At 38.3% G+C, this 17699-nt stretch overlaps 2 protein-coding genes across 2 annotated transcripts in view; one reads left to right on the top strand and one right to left on the bottom strand.

The window, feature by feature from the left end:
* LOC135086825 (ecdysone-induced protein 78C) overlaps positions 1-8503 on the top strand; it is a 72609-nt gene extending 64106 nt beyond the window's left edge. The window contains exons 3-8 of the mRNA XM_063981628.1: positions 996-1137; positions 3380-3652; positions 4275-4456; positions 4748-4861; positions 4954-5133; positions 5817-8503. Of these exons, the coding sequence (XP_063837698.1) occupies positions 996-1137; positions 3380-3652; positions 4275-4456; positions 4748-4861; positions 4954-5133; positions 5817-6050 (1125 nt within the window). The 3' untranslated portion in view covers positions 6051-8503. The remainder of the gene's footprint in view (positions 1-995; positions 1138-3379; positions 3653-4274; positions 4457-4747; positions 4862-4953; positions 5134-5816) is intronic.
* A 1736-nt stretch (positions 8504-10239) lies between these two features.
* Positions 10240-17699, bottom strand: part of LOC135086831 (serine/threonine-protein kinase tricornered) — a 101127-nt gene continuing 93667 nt past the window's right edge. The window contains exon 11 of the mRNA XM_063981640.1: positions 10240-17132. Within this exon, the coding sequence (XP_063837710.1) occupies positions 17017-17132 (116 nt within the window). The 3' untranslated portion in view covers positions 10240-17016. The remainder of the gene's footprint in view (positions 17133-17699) is intronic.

The raw sequence follows: 17699 nt of genomic DNA on the forward strand, positions 1-17699 counted from the left end.
CGTAATGTCTTGACTACCATCAAAAGAAAAAAAAAGCCCATGAAAAGTCATCTTTTCAGTACCTAGGAAGGTACCATTTTTTAAGTAACGGTTTTTTACACAGATACAGTTTCTGCGGGTACCTATTTGAAATTAATTCCAGCAGTCGATTGGTATAATAAGTAATTTGTCAACTTTTTGCTTAATATTGCCATTTATATATAATTTAAAACCTTAAAATGATATTATTATTATTTCTTATTGCTTTTAACATTTCCACGTGTTCAAATTCCAGATGCGATAGTTCCATGTTGGCATAGTCATCAGAGGCATTTTTAATTATATCTTCGTAGTATTTTTACATTTCAACGATAAATTCCCATTTTACTTTATAAAACGATGGTCAACGTACCCGAAATTTTAAAATATGGTGTCTAACATGGGCGTACCTTGCTTCTAGGCGGAAGGGGAAAAGGCAGTCTGATCCAGGGGTATATCTTAATTTTTCGGCAGGATCCTCCTCTAAGCCCCTCGGTACGCTCGTGATATCCAACAATGCCAAAGTTACGACCGTTTTTTTTATGCAGAACAATTCGGGTAATTGACGGCAGTCTCACCTGATGATAAGCGAGATGCTGTCTAGGTTGACCTTATTTTCAAAGATATCATTGGCAGCAGGTAGCTAATAGCTCATAAGATACGCCCCCTTAATTGATGTTTATTGTCCGTGGTGCATACCTTTTCATAAAGGTTACTAAACCTTTGTTTGTTACCTGTCATCCGCTTTGCAACGGAGGGAAGTCGCATCATAACTTCGAACTCCTCCTACCTATGTTCTTCTGATTAATTTCATTGCGGGTCCAATGACAGTTAACTTTCCACCGGTACAAACTTGACCTTCACTGGTTGGGTTTTTATTGGCGGTCAAGCTGTAGATCCTGGCTACACGGGAGTTGCAGCGGTGGGAAAGAGAGGTGACCTTCTTTTCTGTGCCTAATTCCTGGTGTTGTCCACAGGGCTTCTTCCGCAGAAGCATCCAGAAGCAGATCGAGTACCGCTGCTTGCGGGACGGCAAGTGTCTCGTCATCCGGCTGAACAGGAACCGCTGCCAGTTCTGCCGCTTCAAAAAGTGCCTTTCGGTTGGCATGAGCAGGGACTGTGAGTATTTCTTTAATTACTTTAATATTTCATTAGATATTTTTTTTATCCACAACGAGGAAGCTCTTGGCCTGTATCTCACCTGATGGTAAGTAATGATCAGGCCGAAGGTGGAAGTGAGCTTCACCCGGAATCCTCAACCACGGAGGAACTGGCTCTTACCTCTAACTGCCGGAATTCCTTAATTTGAAGACCCAATAGCCAGAGTTATTCAAGTTAAGCAGAACTAAGTTCCTGATCCTCTCTTATTTATCTAATCTACTGTGAATACTTGTGAATAGTTCATATTAAAAATTACGTGGTTTTAAAATAATAAATGATATACTCGTAAATGTACCTACCTAGGGTAGAAGCAACAGTCTGGATTATCTGAAGCTTTTTTTTTATGAGAGCTCTCCAGAGCTACTAAACCTTCGAAAGGGATCTTAAGTGCCAAAAGTTCTTGGATTCAACGGCGGCCATTGTCATAAGTAGTCCGTAGTCCATGTATTATGCGTTTCATCTAAGTTACACCTATTTCACTCAAAGTCCAGTGTGAACATTTTTTTTTTTTCAATATTCTCGTAACTACATTGAAACAGGAAGCCTATAATTTCCCCTGGGAATAAATTGGCCAGTTTAGTATTGACGAGCCACGCAAACTTGATTGACCTCATATCGTTTGGGGGATTTTACGCACTGTGGAGTTGCCTCCACATGAGCACAAACGTTCCCGGATTCGGTTCTCAGTCTGAGCCGTTGTAATTTATTATTAAGGGGACAAATAGTTAAATGTATAGGATTCTGCAACGCCTTTACGGGGCGTCGCATGTTATCTTATCAAATCATAGAATACAGTCTTGGAACACCACTCACCTAAATTTCAAATTTTTCAATGCATAATAAACATGGCTGCCTGGGTTATAATTAAATTAAATGAATAAAAAGGCTTGCGTGTAAATCCTTAGGAAATCTTAAAATATACCTTGCTGACCTGGATCCTTCAGCTCTTATAGCATGCTATTACTGCCTACCATTAATTACAAGTATAGTGTTTGCACTGTTCATTTAGATAAATACATGTGCTAATAAAAAACCATGATTTAACATTCGCATGTAATCAGATACGAGGGGAAATAGACGACTCGTGCGCACGTAATATTAGGATTACTGATATGTAATTTACAATAGGTGGTTAAGGTTATATGCTTTGGCTTTTGCATTTCAATATTTATTACGCCTTTTAAATGAATGCACAGTAAAACAGAAAATGGCTACTTCGTTTACCCATAGCCACGTGAAGTTTTAAGCATTTTTTTGTCCTGAGCAATATTTTTTTGAAATAAATTGTAAGTTGATGTTCTATAAATAAGCTAATCTAGAAAGTAACATATTTATTGCGGCTTTCGCTAAAATAGACAGGATGTTAAGTACTTTACTTGTGCAGTCTTACATTAAAATTATGTTGGCAGAAAGTTAATCTTCCCAATTGGCTCGAAATGATATACCTATGTTAGCTGTTGGGAATCCATACCCTTCCCAGAGGAAGTAAAGGAACCGTAACCTATTATTCCTCTGGGGTACACGAGTACTTGTGTGAGCTGGTGTGAGGATCCTTGGCCCACTGCGACTGATATAATAATGAGGTGCATCGCTCCTATTAGATCAACGCCCGATGCACCGGCAACCTATTTTCCAATTGAGGCCCTGCTGCAGGTCTCACGACCCAGTTCGACAACAAACGCAGCCGATGCACTGGCCTAGATCCAGCCACGGCTTGTCGGCTGCCAGATTGATTCGTCATTGGAGTTAATCCATTTATCAACGACACACCGTTGGCCATTTGTGAATAAAGGCTTTGAAATTAACAACCAGTTACAATAAGACAGTAGTTGTTTTCATCCATCATTGTCAGGTCTTTCGTTTAAAAAAATATAGCAATATTATCTACTTTTATAGTTTATTATAGTCCTTTGATTTACATCAACAATTTTTTGTACAAAAGTCGTTTATTATGAACATTTCTGATAGTTAAGATTTCTGATCTTAGATTTTACATTTCTACCTGAAGGCTTACGGTCAATCCAAATTGAATTCAAAATCAATTTTTTTATTGCATTACTTATTTAAATTTAATAGGATTTTAATTTAGGGCCACCCTTTAACCTTTGTTTCTATCGACTGACTTTAATTACAACGATGCATCGGCTCATTCATCAGGGCCCTAGCCTCGTGTGTTGATCAACTCACTTCTCCTCCACAGCCGTCCGATATGGTCGCGTCCCGAAGCGCTCTCGTGAAGTAGTGAATGCGGAGAACATACCAGATATCGCCCGGAATCTAACTGCAGCCGGCATCGTGATTCCTCTACCGGAAATGGAGGCCATGGACCCCGAGTCCTTGCGACAAGGGGTGGCCGAGGAGCTGATGAGGCTGGTGGGCACGGCTCACCGGTGCAATAACACGTACACAGACGAGCTGCGGCGCACCATAAAGCGCCACGCTCTGGTCGTGAAAGAAGACTCGGACAATGAACGTGAGTATTTACCGTTACCATTCAGGCTCATGAATGTCCTTTCTGCTCTCTTTTTAGCCAATTTCAAGCTTCTTCCGTAGACTACCTACTTACTTCAGAAATGTTCCTATTAAAATTATACACGCTTAAAATTGACCTTAATCCTAAGTTAAATACAATAAAGATAGAACTCATGCGCATGTCCCTATTCCTGTGCTTCTGGCTGTGTATGTGCAAGATTGGAACTTTGACCTTCTCCCTCTGTCCTTTTGTGTATGTAAGCATTTGCGATTGTGTAACTTTATACGTTTTAGGATTACTTAGTAGGTACCTTTAGGCTGTGCAGCTGTGTCTCATTTTATTTCATATCTACCTTAACCTTCTCCTGGTACAAGTTATAACTATGTTTTTGGGTATTATGATTTTAAGGGTTAATTACGTAACTTTCAAGTTTAAAAATTACCCTTGCTACGATAAGATACGAGTATTATAATTAGAAAAACTCGAAATTCTCCTTATTATGGGAGTATAGAGCATCACGCAGACACAGCAATATCATTATTCGAGTTTGTTTCTACCTTGGGGTCCTCGCTTGCGAATGGAATATTGCCCTACCGTCACTAAGTGTGCGGTGTCTGTGCAGCGAGCAGCACGCAAGAGGCGGCGGCCTCGTCCACGTCGGACCGCGTGAGCGACGCGCGCTCCACGCTGTGGTTCAACGTGGCTCTGCGAATGACCCCGGCCGTACAGCAGGTCGTGGAGTTCGCCAAGCGCCTGCCCGGCTTCAACACCCTTCCTCAAGATGACCAGCTGATCCTGATCAAGGTGAGGCTGATGCAGAGACTTCATCCAACGTTGCCTTTTGCAGATTGACTGTAGCCGTACCGTGCTGTAAGATGCTTTTGGACGTGCTTTTTTAAGGTTAAATAGCAGCTTTCAAAGAACCAAATGGCAACATTGGATTGTTTTAATGTTCAAGATTTTATACATTAATTAGTTAAAGATCTTTGCCATTGCGACTCACCATGTGCATGCCATGGCGAATTGAGCAGATGCCTATAATGATGCGCATGTGACCAGTTACGACGGAACCTGCCAGTTTTATTTTGTCCGCAGCTAGGGTTCTTCGAGGTGTGGATCACCAGGGTCACCAGGCTGTCCAGCTCCGAATGCCTCGTCTTCGATGATGGAACCACGCTTAGCGTCAAACAATTGGAAATCATCTATAGCGTAAGTATATCCAAGGTTTTCAAATTCCGCTCTTTTTGCGAATTAAATTGAATTTTACGTTTTCCCATCTTAAAACTATCTTTTCATTCCAGCCTACATTTACTCGAGCAATGCTGAACTATGTCAGTACTATGCTCAAGATCGATAGTACTGAAGACGAAATCGCGATCTACACTGGATCATTGTTGCTGTGCCCCTACCGCGCTGGTCTGGCGGAGAGCGAGAAAATAGACACACTCAACCGCGCTCTTGGAGACGCACTTCATCTGGCCGTGAGTATTTCTTGTTTTGTCACCCACCTGTCACCCGCTTTCTAAGGGAGGGAAGTGGAACCATAAGTTCGAAATCCTATTTTCTTTTGATTAATTTCGTAGCGGGTCTAATGACTGTTTAATTTTCCCCGGGACAATCTTGGCCTTCACTGGTTGGGTGTTTATTGGTAATCAAGCTGTAGAACCTGGCTACATAGAAGTTGCAGCGGTGTGGGAACGAGGGGTGGGAATAGTCCCGTATCTTCGCCGAATGACCTGGAGCGTTAAATGTCACTGCTTCTAGTAATCATCATCATCATCATTTCAGCCACAGTACCACTAGCATGAACAACTTTCGTCTTCGACAAAATTCGATACTTGACCTTCGATTAAACGATAACGTGACAATTTTGATTCTCAAAATAAGTTTCGTGCAACCATTTCTCATACTAAGTTCACTTTAGGACACGTTCACAAGGGCGCTGTTGTAGTTTTCGTGCTAAATCTTTTGATGGCGATTCGAATACGCAAACGATTCGAAGTCGAAATTTTTTCGTGCTAGCCGTACAGGTCCACTGATGAACATACGCCTCCCCCAATGAATGATTTCCAATCGCCGGTTGGTTGCGGCCTGCATCCAGCGCCTTCCTGCTCTAGTTCTAGCTGAATGTAATCCGTCATCTCGTGTAATCCTTCGTCTCCAGATACAAGCCAGCGGCAGAGAGGTGTCCGGGCGCTGGGAGGCGTTCGCCAGCGCCGCCAACGAGGTGCGCGCGCTGGGGCTGCACCATCACGAGCTGCTCTCGTGGTGCCGCCAGCACTGGCCGCGCCTGGTCCTGCCGGCGCTCTTCGCAGAGATGTTCGACATCCCCAAGCACGAGGAGGAGCCCCCAGCCGACGGCGCCCGCGCCTCCGCCGCAAGCAGCGTCCTAAACTAAACTAGGTCTTTTTTTTTCGTTTTTTGTAGACTAATCAATGCTGGCAATTGTTAGGTAGGCGTGTTCAGGTAGTCGCTTTACATATGAACCGGGCGCTCCGGACTATTCCCACTAGTTTGATTTAAAGTAATAAAGTAATTGCTGGTTCTCCGAACCATTCGGTGATCTGGCTGAGGTTTAGTTTAAATTAGCCACGATTCATAATATGTATTGAAATTAACTCGCATTTAAAATTGCGCTTAATAAATGTTAGAAAAATATTATTATAGTTCAATGTAATTATGTAATGTTCTATGTTAGGATGTACAACACATTTTATCCATAAAATAATAATAAAAAATATAATTATACAGCTAAATTAAACTACTAGTGATAGATCGTGATTCATAATTAAAGCTAGCTATCTGATGCCCTTTTTTCTTTGTTTATGTTTTTATAATAGTTTATTTCTCATGTGGTGGACCCAATTTTTTACATATTCAATTTTATTTTAACGAGTTAATTCACCTTGGTCCTTGCCAATAATATACTTTATTTTTAAAGTGCACTCCTGCGCAACCCTGTTGGATCGCCAACATGGCGTAGGCAGGCGACCGTCGCGCGCGTGTAATGGGCACCGGGTTAATGGGCGCGTGTAATGCGTTTAGGCGTAGGCCTAGTTACTAATGTATGATAATACGATATAATAGCTACCTTTCATATAGATGCTAATTACTTGCGGGCTTATCACTATCATCCAAGTGTTACTCGTATTTGTCACTAGGTTAAAATTAAAGTATATTGTAACTGTAAGCACCCAGGAGAATTTAGTTGACTGCCGGTCTACTCTGCAATACGTTTCTATGAAGCAAAATCTGAACGTTTTGAGGGTTTTTGTCAACAGCTCGAAAGTGTATTTTAAATATAAGATTTTATTAGTTTAGATAATTTTGCTGTGGTGCCTAAGCATCTCAGATTAGTACCTAAAAATAATCAGGTGGTGGGATTGTTTCTTCTTTGTAGATTTATTATTAAAGATGGAGCCTAACATAGAGGCTACCGCGTTAGTAATAGTAGAGTAATAATATTCCTTTTCAGTGTTTACTGTTTAGTAAGGATAATAATCTCAAGTGTCCCTCTCCGCTCTGTCATATCGATACACACCAGCAGTTCACAAACCTCAAAGATTAGACCATATCAGAGTAGAGTATTTTAGCATTTTGAAGTCAACAAATGCACAAATGCTATCATCGCACAGTAGAAGCCAAGTAAACGGAGATTATGTACTCGATGGAATCTGTATCTTTTAATAGATTAGTTTGTTAGTTTATTTTAATATATACAATAAGGGAAGAAATGCGAGATCCGCGACTGCAGGAAGTTATGTACATGGGGATTAAGAGAAGGGTAGCGTCATTGCTCACTGACATGTTCCACGACGTCCCTTTAGGTTTAGACAGTGGCTCCACACACCTGGCAGGTATGTTTGGTGTTAATCTATCGCCTAGTTTTTAAAATGCATTTATTCGTATCTTGGCTCGGTGTTCACCTATAATTGGGATTGCTCCATTAGCTTAGCTGCAACATAGTAGGTACGGTAGGAACAGTAGGTCCGCAATTTGCCAAATGCATTTACATTGGAGTGAATTTAAGTTTAATTTTATGAAATAGTGTAGTGCCCATTGTCACTGATTGATACAAGTTAGTGAATAGGTCGCAATTTTTCGTAGTTTTAAGTTTTCTGCTCTTGCTCTCTATAAAATCAAAATAGAAAACGGAAACAGTGAATTTTATTTAAGGGCATATAATATAACTGGCTGTGTTTAAATTTATGTTTCTTGTTCTTTAAGTTTTAATTCTAGGAAACCTCCCCGGCGATGTCCTCGAGGAGCAGAGCATCCCCGCGGCGATTTTACTGGACTTAGATTTAGTTTTATTGTTTAATGAATACGCGGGACTGCACACACGCGACTTATCACACAGATTCATGTAGCTAGGTTATGATTTACAGCAACTTGACTCACACTATTAATAGTATTAAGGTTTACATTCATTTTGCTCAATTTTTGGTGGCGTTTTCTTAGTTCCTTCCTCACCCTCACCTCGATCCGAATTTTAGAAAATTACTTTTTTGCATTTATTCTAATCGCAGTAAGTAGCATGCTCGGGTGTGATAGTATTATATAAATTTTTGTCTTTTTTTGCTTTATATAAGTTATAGTTTATGAAATGAAAATTTTATTAGAATAAATTAACATTATGATTTAGTTCATAATAAGCCCGTGATTTTATAGTTTGCAAGTAAATTGGTTTAGCGTATACCTACTTTATTTGCTTTTTAGCGTGGTCATATTGTAGCAGTCGTAAGATTTTCATATAAAACCAATTCACTTGCAACGGGCGACGGTGTGTTTAGATATTATAGTCATAATGTAAACTTTAGGTATTATATGGAAAATAAACTGCAACAAAAACTAGTGTTTCATTTCAAAAACGTGCATTAGCAAAATGTGGAAAAGTGGTAGCCCTATACAGCTAATGTAAAGTAATAATCCTATAAAAAGTACACTTACAAGTAATTTGAATTATGTACACTTTTGTAAAGTATTTGCTCTAGTTGGCGCCACTAGCAAGTGGCCGAACATTAATCGCCTAGATAAATAAATAATTTTATTTATTAGACAGTAATCTAGAAATAATTAAGATTTTACAGAGTTAATTGAGATTAAGACGCTTTTTTTTTCAAGTACATTTTACACGAGGACATTCGAGTATTCACAGAACTATAAACACTTCCGTTCATTGCGTAGGCACATGCAATTACAACTACCTACCGTACTAACGCTCACTAGTTGGCGCCACCAGTACCACGCGAGTAACTATTGTCGAAATAAAACTTGGTCTGAGAAATAAAACGAACCGTCCTACCCGTGACTTTGACAGGGGGCGCTGATTTCCGTACCGATTTTTCTCTCGTATAGCCCGACCAGGAACATAAAAACCCTCGCCATGTTGCGGAAAACTAATGGTACTAATTTCTTTTAATGGCAACAGTAACTGAAAACTTCATTGACATGTCACCTTGCATGTCAGTCTATTGCTGTCAAAGTGTAAACAAACTTTATTTTAAATGTGCGCAATTGATTTTGTGAATTAAATTGCTAAAATCTTTTTATAGTCGTGAAAGAAAAGTGGTTCACAATGCGTTAAAGTATTTGTCGAAGAGAAATACCAAGGGTTCGGACAATATTTTCATTGAATAATGTTTCCGACAAAGGTTGTCAAATTGACTGACATGTTTATCGCATAGTACAGTCCACTATGAAAATTAGCTGTGGTTTGTTTCAAATACCTATTTTAAAAATTTTTTACACTTTCTAATTGTTGAATTTTATGGAATTGGGAAAGAAGTACCGAGTTTGAAGCGTTCATGAGCAAACATTGCAGTTGAATATTCAAGTTCTGAATTTGATTATTGATGAATAATAAAATAAATCCTACTAGCTCGATTGATGGTTTCATTTAATTTATTTAAACCAGGTTACCTATAATAATATTTTTTCGTTAATTTATGAAAATATCAAATTAGCCCGTAATCCTGATACATAAAGTTAGCCTATTAATTTAACACAGGTACGACTGTACTCAGTGTTGCACTATCAAATGCAATTGACGCGCCTCTATGCCAGGGTTTTTATGTTCCTGGTCAGGCTATAAATTTATAGTTGAACGATGGTGGCGACCTCCTGTCAATGAGTTTGGTGGGACGGTTTAGTGTTCTGAGGGCTGTGTGTTTTTATCAAACGCGCTCACCAAAAAATGACATTAAATGTATGACGGATTGTACAGCGCCCCTAGCGGAAACGTTCAAGAACTAAAATGTTTTTTTAAGCTGAGCGCGTTTGATGTAAACTCACACTCAGCCCTTAGTGTAGTTCATCAGAAATTCGTATTCACATGTCATTTCGATAGAACGATTAGTCGATAGAATCGCAACTCAGCGATTTGTCATTTGACGTTTACTCATATCAAGAGATAAAGTTTGTGATGTTGTAGGGGGTTGTCTTAGGGGGCGACAGATACTCTGTGACAGATGTCTGTGTATCCGCTTGAAACATTTTTACGTGAGACTAAGTGACGCTACTGGAAACCGAAATAGTAAATATCGGTTGATTAACAAGTAGGACGTAGGAAAAATAAAATACGGTAATAATGCTTATTTGTATTGCCACTTTCTTAATCACATGGAAGAAACAATAAGTATTAAACAAAATACTTCAAAAACTTACAATTTACGAAATTAAATAATTCATATTTTTTATCTTTGATAACAATAACAAAGCAAATAGCTAATTTCAATCATGTGAGAGGTCGCGTGCTCTACAATGCCTTCGCACGTCAATAAAATTGAATTAACAACACTAATAAATAAGGTGCTATGTTCACGGTACAGGTACATGTACAGGGCATGTCGGACCAACGAAGGGACAACACTATGCGTTCGCGAACTAAGCTCGTAATCAATTATTCTGTTCGTAGCGCAAACAAAGCTGGAGCCTCCAAAACGATACTTTTAATTTACAACTCGATGCTATTTGTCAAGGCTTTACATGCCCCCGTATCTATGTACTTACAGAAACAATATAGAACATAACTTTGTTGGTCTGTAATGTGCTAAATACAGTAAGAGTATAACGTATTCACTTAGGTTCGTGTTACTTGCGCCGCGACGACTTAGCTCATGTCTTATAGTACGGCCAACGCAGCCTATACGAAATCATTAACAAATATTCAAGATCATAACACAGTGGAAAATGTCAATAGAGTAAAATATAAAGTGTATAATTGATAAATGAATTATAATTCGTTACCAACATATCAGCAGAAATAATTCATTTTTAACTGTCTGTGGTTTAAATAACCAACAGACAAATTAACAGAATATTACAGAAATTAATTACGGGTGTACTGTAACGGCACACATTAAAACACACTTTTTGATTTAAAAAAGTTTCTAGCAAAGGTACTGTACGTGACTCGATAAGAAGGGATGAATCCATATAATTCCAATAGTTTTATGTATCTGTTGTAACACGAAACAATTAATTCACATTGATTTCGTTACTTATTAATATTTTAAATCGAAATGTGATGTCAAAAACTTATAAACTAAACAATTTGTACATAAATCATTCAATATAACAAATTAAATTTGGTATTTCAAAGAAATACGAAATAATAGGTACTTACAGTCGACAGTACATCGGAATACATTTAGTTGCAGAATGGTATCTGTTACAAGTACGTAAGGGCTCGTTCTCATGACAATCCAGTTTTGCGGGATTCAGTAAAGCAGCATCCTGCAAAACTGGACTGTCATGTGTGAATTTGAAATTCGAATTACAAATTCAAAAAATTCCGTTTTTTGCGGGACACTACAAACGGGATGTTCGTGTGAACTTTAGTGTTAATAAAACATGTATGTATACTACTAAACGGGATCCTGCAAAAACGGGAACAAGCCCTTACAACTACGTAAGACGCCATGGTGTTAAGCTTGATGCGCTGCCGTTTGTACACAAGACAACCACAAGATGGCGGCCGCCGCGCGCGCATTCAACACGAGTGGCGCTGACGACAGATAAACGCCGGACTTTGGTCATTCCCTAGCGAGCGCTTCCTCTAATTAAGGGTCTGCTTAGTTCAATTCAATGGCTCTTTGTTCACGCTAACAATCGAAGCTAGAGATCGACTCTGAATAGAAACGTTTACATTTAAGAGGTCACAGTAAATGTTATATTTTAGGAGAGGACTACAAGTTGACACATACAGCCATTTACATGTTTTTTATAACTAAAAACAAGATAAGAGATGACTCAGTCTGTATTATTGAATTTTTAATGAGGATCGGTGTCCGGAGCTCTCTGTCGTCATCACCCAAAGAGGAAATTTTACAAAACATTGACCATAATAATTTACTTAAATTAAACATGAATTTAGACACTATAATCGAATAATTAAAATTATACAACACCAAATTCTTTATTAGTTCACTAAGCACAAGAGTACAACTAAAACTGTACTGGTATTAACTAACAAAAAAAAATCAAGAGAATTATAAGTTTGTACAAGTTGATATTACGTAATGAGAATTATTAATGTATCTTATAGTAGTGCAATAAAACCAGGACCATGTTAGTGTGTGGGCTGTGGGCTTGCGGACGCCGGGCCGCATCGCATCGCAGCGTTGCGTCAGATGTAAAAATGTAAACTTACAAATCAGCACAAATGATTCTAGAGAATCCATCACAAACGAAGAACCATTGTAAATGTTACCTACGTAGAGTTTAGTTCAGTATTCTTACTAATAAAGTCACCGTAAAGATACATCGTACGCCCACGCGAGCCCGACGTTGTATGGCCGAACCGGACTAGGGTTTAACAATGTAGGCTTTGTATGTGGTTTAAGATTATTATAAATGTAAAATATTTATTAAATAATAATCATAAAGAACTGAATTGTTAAGGACGTCTATTTCACGGTTGCCTAGTCTGACGTTTCCACAAACAAACCCTCCTCTGCCAGGCCCCAGCGTGTTTACGTATATAGTCTGGTCGCCGAGCACGTAGAATTTTGTCCAATGATCCCAAGCTACCCATCCTTATCGCTCGCGCGTAATTATATTGCTGTCGCGACTGTGCGACGGGCGCCCGCAGTGAGTGTGCGAGCGCAACAGCAACATAATTACGCGCGAGCGATAAGGATGGGTAGCTTGGGGTCATTGGACAAAATTCTACGTGCTCAGAGACCGGGCTTTAGCAAAGGACTCCGCAACTACACCCCCCTCCCTACTCACTACGGAACTTTGTACTTACGCTACCGGCAAGAAACACCGCTGAGGGGTCCGTACGCGACGAGATTTGACAACCGTATTACCATAGGAATAGAGAATATTCAAATGCAAGTCAACACCGGCAACTCTAAGCGTATTTCCAAATATCCTCACCTCGTCTTATGGCAATACCAATAGCGGATATGTATGTTAACATTAGCATTAAATATATACATGAAAGGGTGACAGGAAGCAACTATTTAGCTAGTGAAGTCGTACCTATAGTCAAATCACGTTCGCAGCAAATTAGTAAAGTAATTAATCATATTTTAGCACGAATGTGTTGACAAGCAAATGATACGACTACATTTTGAACCGAGTCTAACTTGATTTTTGGCACGACTTAATATTTGTGTATACAAATTAATTTGTCGTCAGAAATGCTTGCTCGCGTGTATGCAGCCAATTTCTTTTTTTCCTTTATTTATCATCATAAGAATGACTTTTGTCCGTTACATTTCACATTAAAATATAATACTAAAGTTTCTTTTATAAATTATATTAATATACAACTCGAAGAGATATATTAAAGGTAAATATTATTTAAAATTAATTTTCCGTATGATAGTTAAATTAATTTTGGACGGATTGCTATTGCGTTAGAATTGATAGTTTACTACTGTTTTATATATTTTCATTTTATAATAACTATATCATTATGTATAATATAGAGGTAAAATAATATAATATACTTCACGTAGATAAGTCCCGCGGTGCAAGCATTCCTGACGACTTGTACAGCGATTCGTTAGTCAAGTTTCAATCGATAACTCTGGCAATCAATAATAGCAAAAGCTCTAAATAAGATTTTGATTATGTTGATTTCAATAATATTGCTTCAATTAACTAACATAAAAATAATTAATCATAGTGGTGTTTTATTTTCAAAGTAATGAGACGTTCGTCGGAAACGATATATCGGTTAACAAATCAATATTTGATGTACACTCTTAATAATCTTCGATACAGTTCCGTAAAATGTATTGCCTCTCGAGACAATACTCATCTGTTATTTGTCAAACAACCGATATACCGTCACAGACTAGAAATTAGAGACGTGAAGCTCCCTCAGTGTATCCTAGATTTGTATTGCCATATTTGCCAGTCGTCCTCATAAACTTTTGTAAACTGTACGCCATTTGAAGAAATTAAAGGTCGGTTCAGTCGAGTCAGAGACAGCACCGACAGGTCGCCTGTCACCTTGCTGAAGCCGTTTAGCGAATAAGACAGTACGGACATAATTATCCTCATATCGCCGGCATGTGCCGCCGAGCAATCAATCGTGTAAGGCCCAGAACAGACGGTGAAACGAAACTGCAACTGCTAGTTACTTTTGAGTTGCATCTAAGTTTCTGCTATAGCGTCCGTTGAGAGACCACACATGACGCGACCAGTTTGAAACTTTCAGAGTCAGTTTCATTCATAAGAATCATCAGAAAGTTGCAGTTTCGTTGCAGTTGCGTTTCACCGTCTGTTCTGGGCCTAACAGCGCCGTAGCGCTCTAAAAAAACGGTATCAACCCGTGTCTGCTTCGCATCCTCCTTATACCAACTTTAAGCACAATTTGATTGTCATAATGGGATCTACGCAAAACAATAATACATACAACATAAACTGCTAAATCAATGTGAAATGCGAACACTAATACTCTAAAACATGTCGCGCATAAACGCGGCGCGCCCGAACCTCTGCGGTCAGTCTACTCCAGTTTACACCTCTACTTTAAATATAGAAATACCATCACTTGATCTTTATCTACAAACAAACCTCTAACGGTTATTAAGTCAACGAATCGTCCTTTCCATAGATTCGAACTGACCCTTTGGTTAGATGGGCTTCTTATCACTTTATACAAAAAGATTAAAACCTACCGTGAAGAGAAAGGCAGTTAAGAATTACAGGTAACCCAAAACATCACTGAGCATGAGCTTGCACTGAACTGTGTGATATGTGAAAGGAGAACAACACACTACCGTTTGAAGAAAGAATGAAAAGCTTGCTTATCAAAGGCTAATTGTCTTATGACATGTAGGTAATATTTTTACAGCTAAAAATTAATTCTAAACTGAAGTAAACCGAGATATGCAGATTATGACGAGAATTCTCTTACGCAGTAATATCAGTGACAGTTAGCAACATCCGCCATCTTGTCGCGACGCCTCCCACGTGCGCCCGCGCCACCACATTTGACATTAGCCTTAACTTTATGGATGTTGTAATGCCAACCTTATTGCTCACTCGCTAAAGATTACATGAGCTTGGTCTAAGCCGTTTCCCGCACGGGTCTTGTATTAACTTTTCAAGTTCGTTTATACAATTTTGTAGTAATTCAAGACGTATATTCACTTACAAGTATTAAAGTGAACTCATGTTAAGCTTAGTACATACAGTTCAAATCAATACATCAAAAAATATTACCAAAAAGCGAATACAAGCCCCGTGCGTGCGACTCATCAAGTATTGTCGACCGCAAATTTTATAAAGCTATACACATTTGACTGCGTAACAAAATATATATAGAAAAACTATATTATGTCAGTGAGTGCCTTAGGCAAGTCAGGTGTTGTAGGACACTCCTACGGCGTACTAACGTGTTCTTAGGTAAACCGAGCAGAGGTAATATTTACTACAACTAGGTTATTTTAGACGACAATTCAAAAGATATTTCTATACGAAATGTCTTTTAAAAATTGCTCAGTAAGAAGTACATTATTAGAAGAATATGTGTGTAATTCTACAATATAATTGGCAAGGATTTATGAAAATAATTCGCGTTATATTTTAAATATACGTAGACGTTGTAATAATAGCATAATAATAAATAATAACTCAAAACAATTATCTACGCTACGTGTAATAATTAATGTATTAGTTCATTATATAATCAAAAATTTAAATCATCAATGCTAATGCTCGTAATAATAATTATTTAATAGAACTAACTAACGCAATATCAAACATAATGATACATTTGTGTGTCTTAAGCTTTTGCAATTAAATGAAAGATCATATTATAGTATGTAAATAGTATCTACTGTTTCCAAGACTTATTATTTCATATAATTAATTACTTTCCAAAATCACAAAAATATATTTAATAAGATTTAAAATCACAAATATGCTATAATAATCTTTAAAGGACTTTGTTTTAAATCATTTTTGCATTTAAATTAAAACATATCATAAATAATGTTACGTTTTAGTTATATCGGACTTTAAATAAAATAATTTAATCATGTATTGTAAATACAAAGATTACATTTGCCTCTAGTCATAAAACTGAACAGATATTGATAATGCTCATCTCTGATGACAAGGCATAACTCGTTCTAGAACATGACACGGACTGATAGACTTATCTATTAGACAATAATGACAGCCAGATATGATATTATTTCGATATTTTGATAATATAGCTTAGATTCTGAAATTATTGAAGCCAGATGACTTTGGTATAGAATATGGAGACGAGATCAGTGCTCGATATAATTTTATACCAAATCTACGCAAAACAATGAATTTGATGAAAAGATTTGATTTGGTGAGTCGTATACAGTCAGCGTCAAATAGTTCGCGACACCCATAGGCCAAAAAATTGACAACACAACCTTATTCCAATTGTAACAAAGACGTTTTGCCAACTTTTTGGCTACTTTGGATGCCACACGGATTGGTTAAACACAGAGTGATTCGATAGGACAAGTTTTAAAACTAGAGGCATTGACAATATTTGCATTGCGAATAAATAAATGGTATTTCATTTAGTAATTCGCTGCCCAGAGCACCATTACGAATGCCGAGTGTCTATTTGCGGACTGACTGATTAGCATCTAAGGAGTCATCAATAAATTGTAAAGGCAAAAACGATCGCCACGAGAAAACATATGGACATGGAGTGATTGCAATCCACATTTGTCTTACAAGATTAACCACTAGAGTGTCAAGGCAGCGGAATACATAAATCTATAACTAGTGCTTATTGTAGCCTGATGTATTACATATTCCCTAACATGTAATACGTGACGTCAGCAGAGCGGGCGCGTACTTTGTGTGTGACGTCAGTGCGTGGGCGTTACCTCTGCCGGGCCGCGGGTTCACTTCTTGGTGGGCGTGCCACGCTGCGTGAGCCCCTCGAACCGTTTGAACGTGTAGTTTATGAACACCCAGTCCTTGTATGCCACCTCGCCGTCTTGCGTTATTGGGGCAGCGGCTGGAATTTGAAAGAAAATATGATCATTATTACAGCACATAATAATATTAGTTGAAAATTGTGACAGCGTGAAGCACGACCGAGATAATTCACAAAATTGTATTTTCTAAATAAATAATAATAAATACCCTTGGACATTTTACACTGCGCTTCTAGTCCCAAACTAAGCAAAGCATATACAGTAGTACATATGGGTACTAGACAACGAATATAAACAAAAATACTTTTTTTTTTGTAAATACGTACTTATTAGGTATACATAGAAAACACCCAGTCCAATATAAACAAATATGTTCATGCACACAAATGTTTGTTCTGTGTGGGAATCGAACCCGCTACCTCCGGAATAGTAGTCCGTTTCGAACCACTACACCAAACGGCCGACAAATAGGCACTCGTTTTTAGATATATGAAGAAGTCAAATTGACTTATGTATCTTCAGTTTGACGTCGTCAGGGAAGTAAGATCTACCGCCAATAAAACCAAGTTATTGAACTTGTTGTGGGAAACTGGACCTAGTCCCTAATGCCATAGGAATTCACGTATCTCCAGCTTGACGACGTCTCG

The sequence above is a fragment of the Ostrinia nubilalis genome, chromosome Z (assembly GCF_963855985.1).
Source record: "Ostrinia nubilalis chromosome Z, ilOstNubi1.1, whole genome shotgun sequence".
Taxonomy (NCBI): Eukaryota; Metazoa; Arthropoda; class Insecta; order Lepidoptera; family Crambidae; genus Ostrinia; species Ostrinia nubilalis.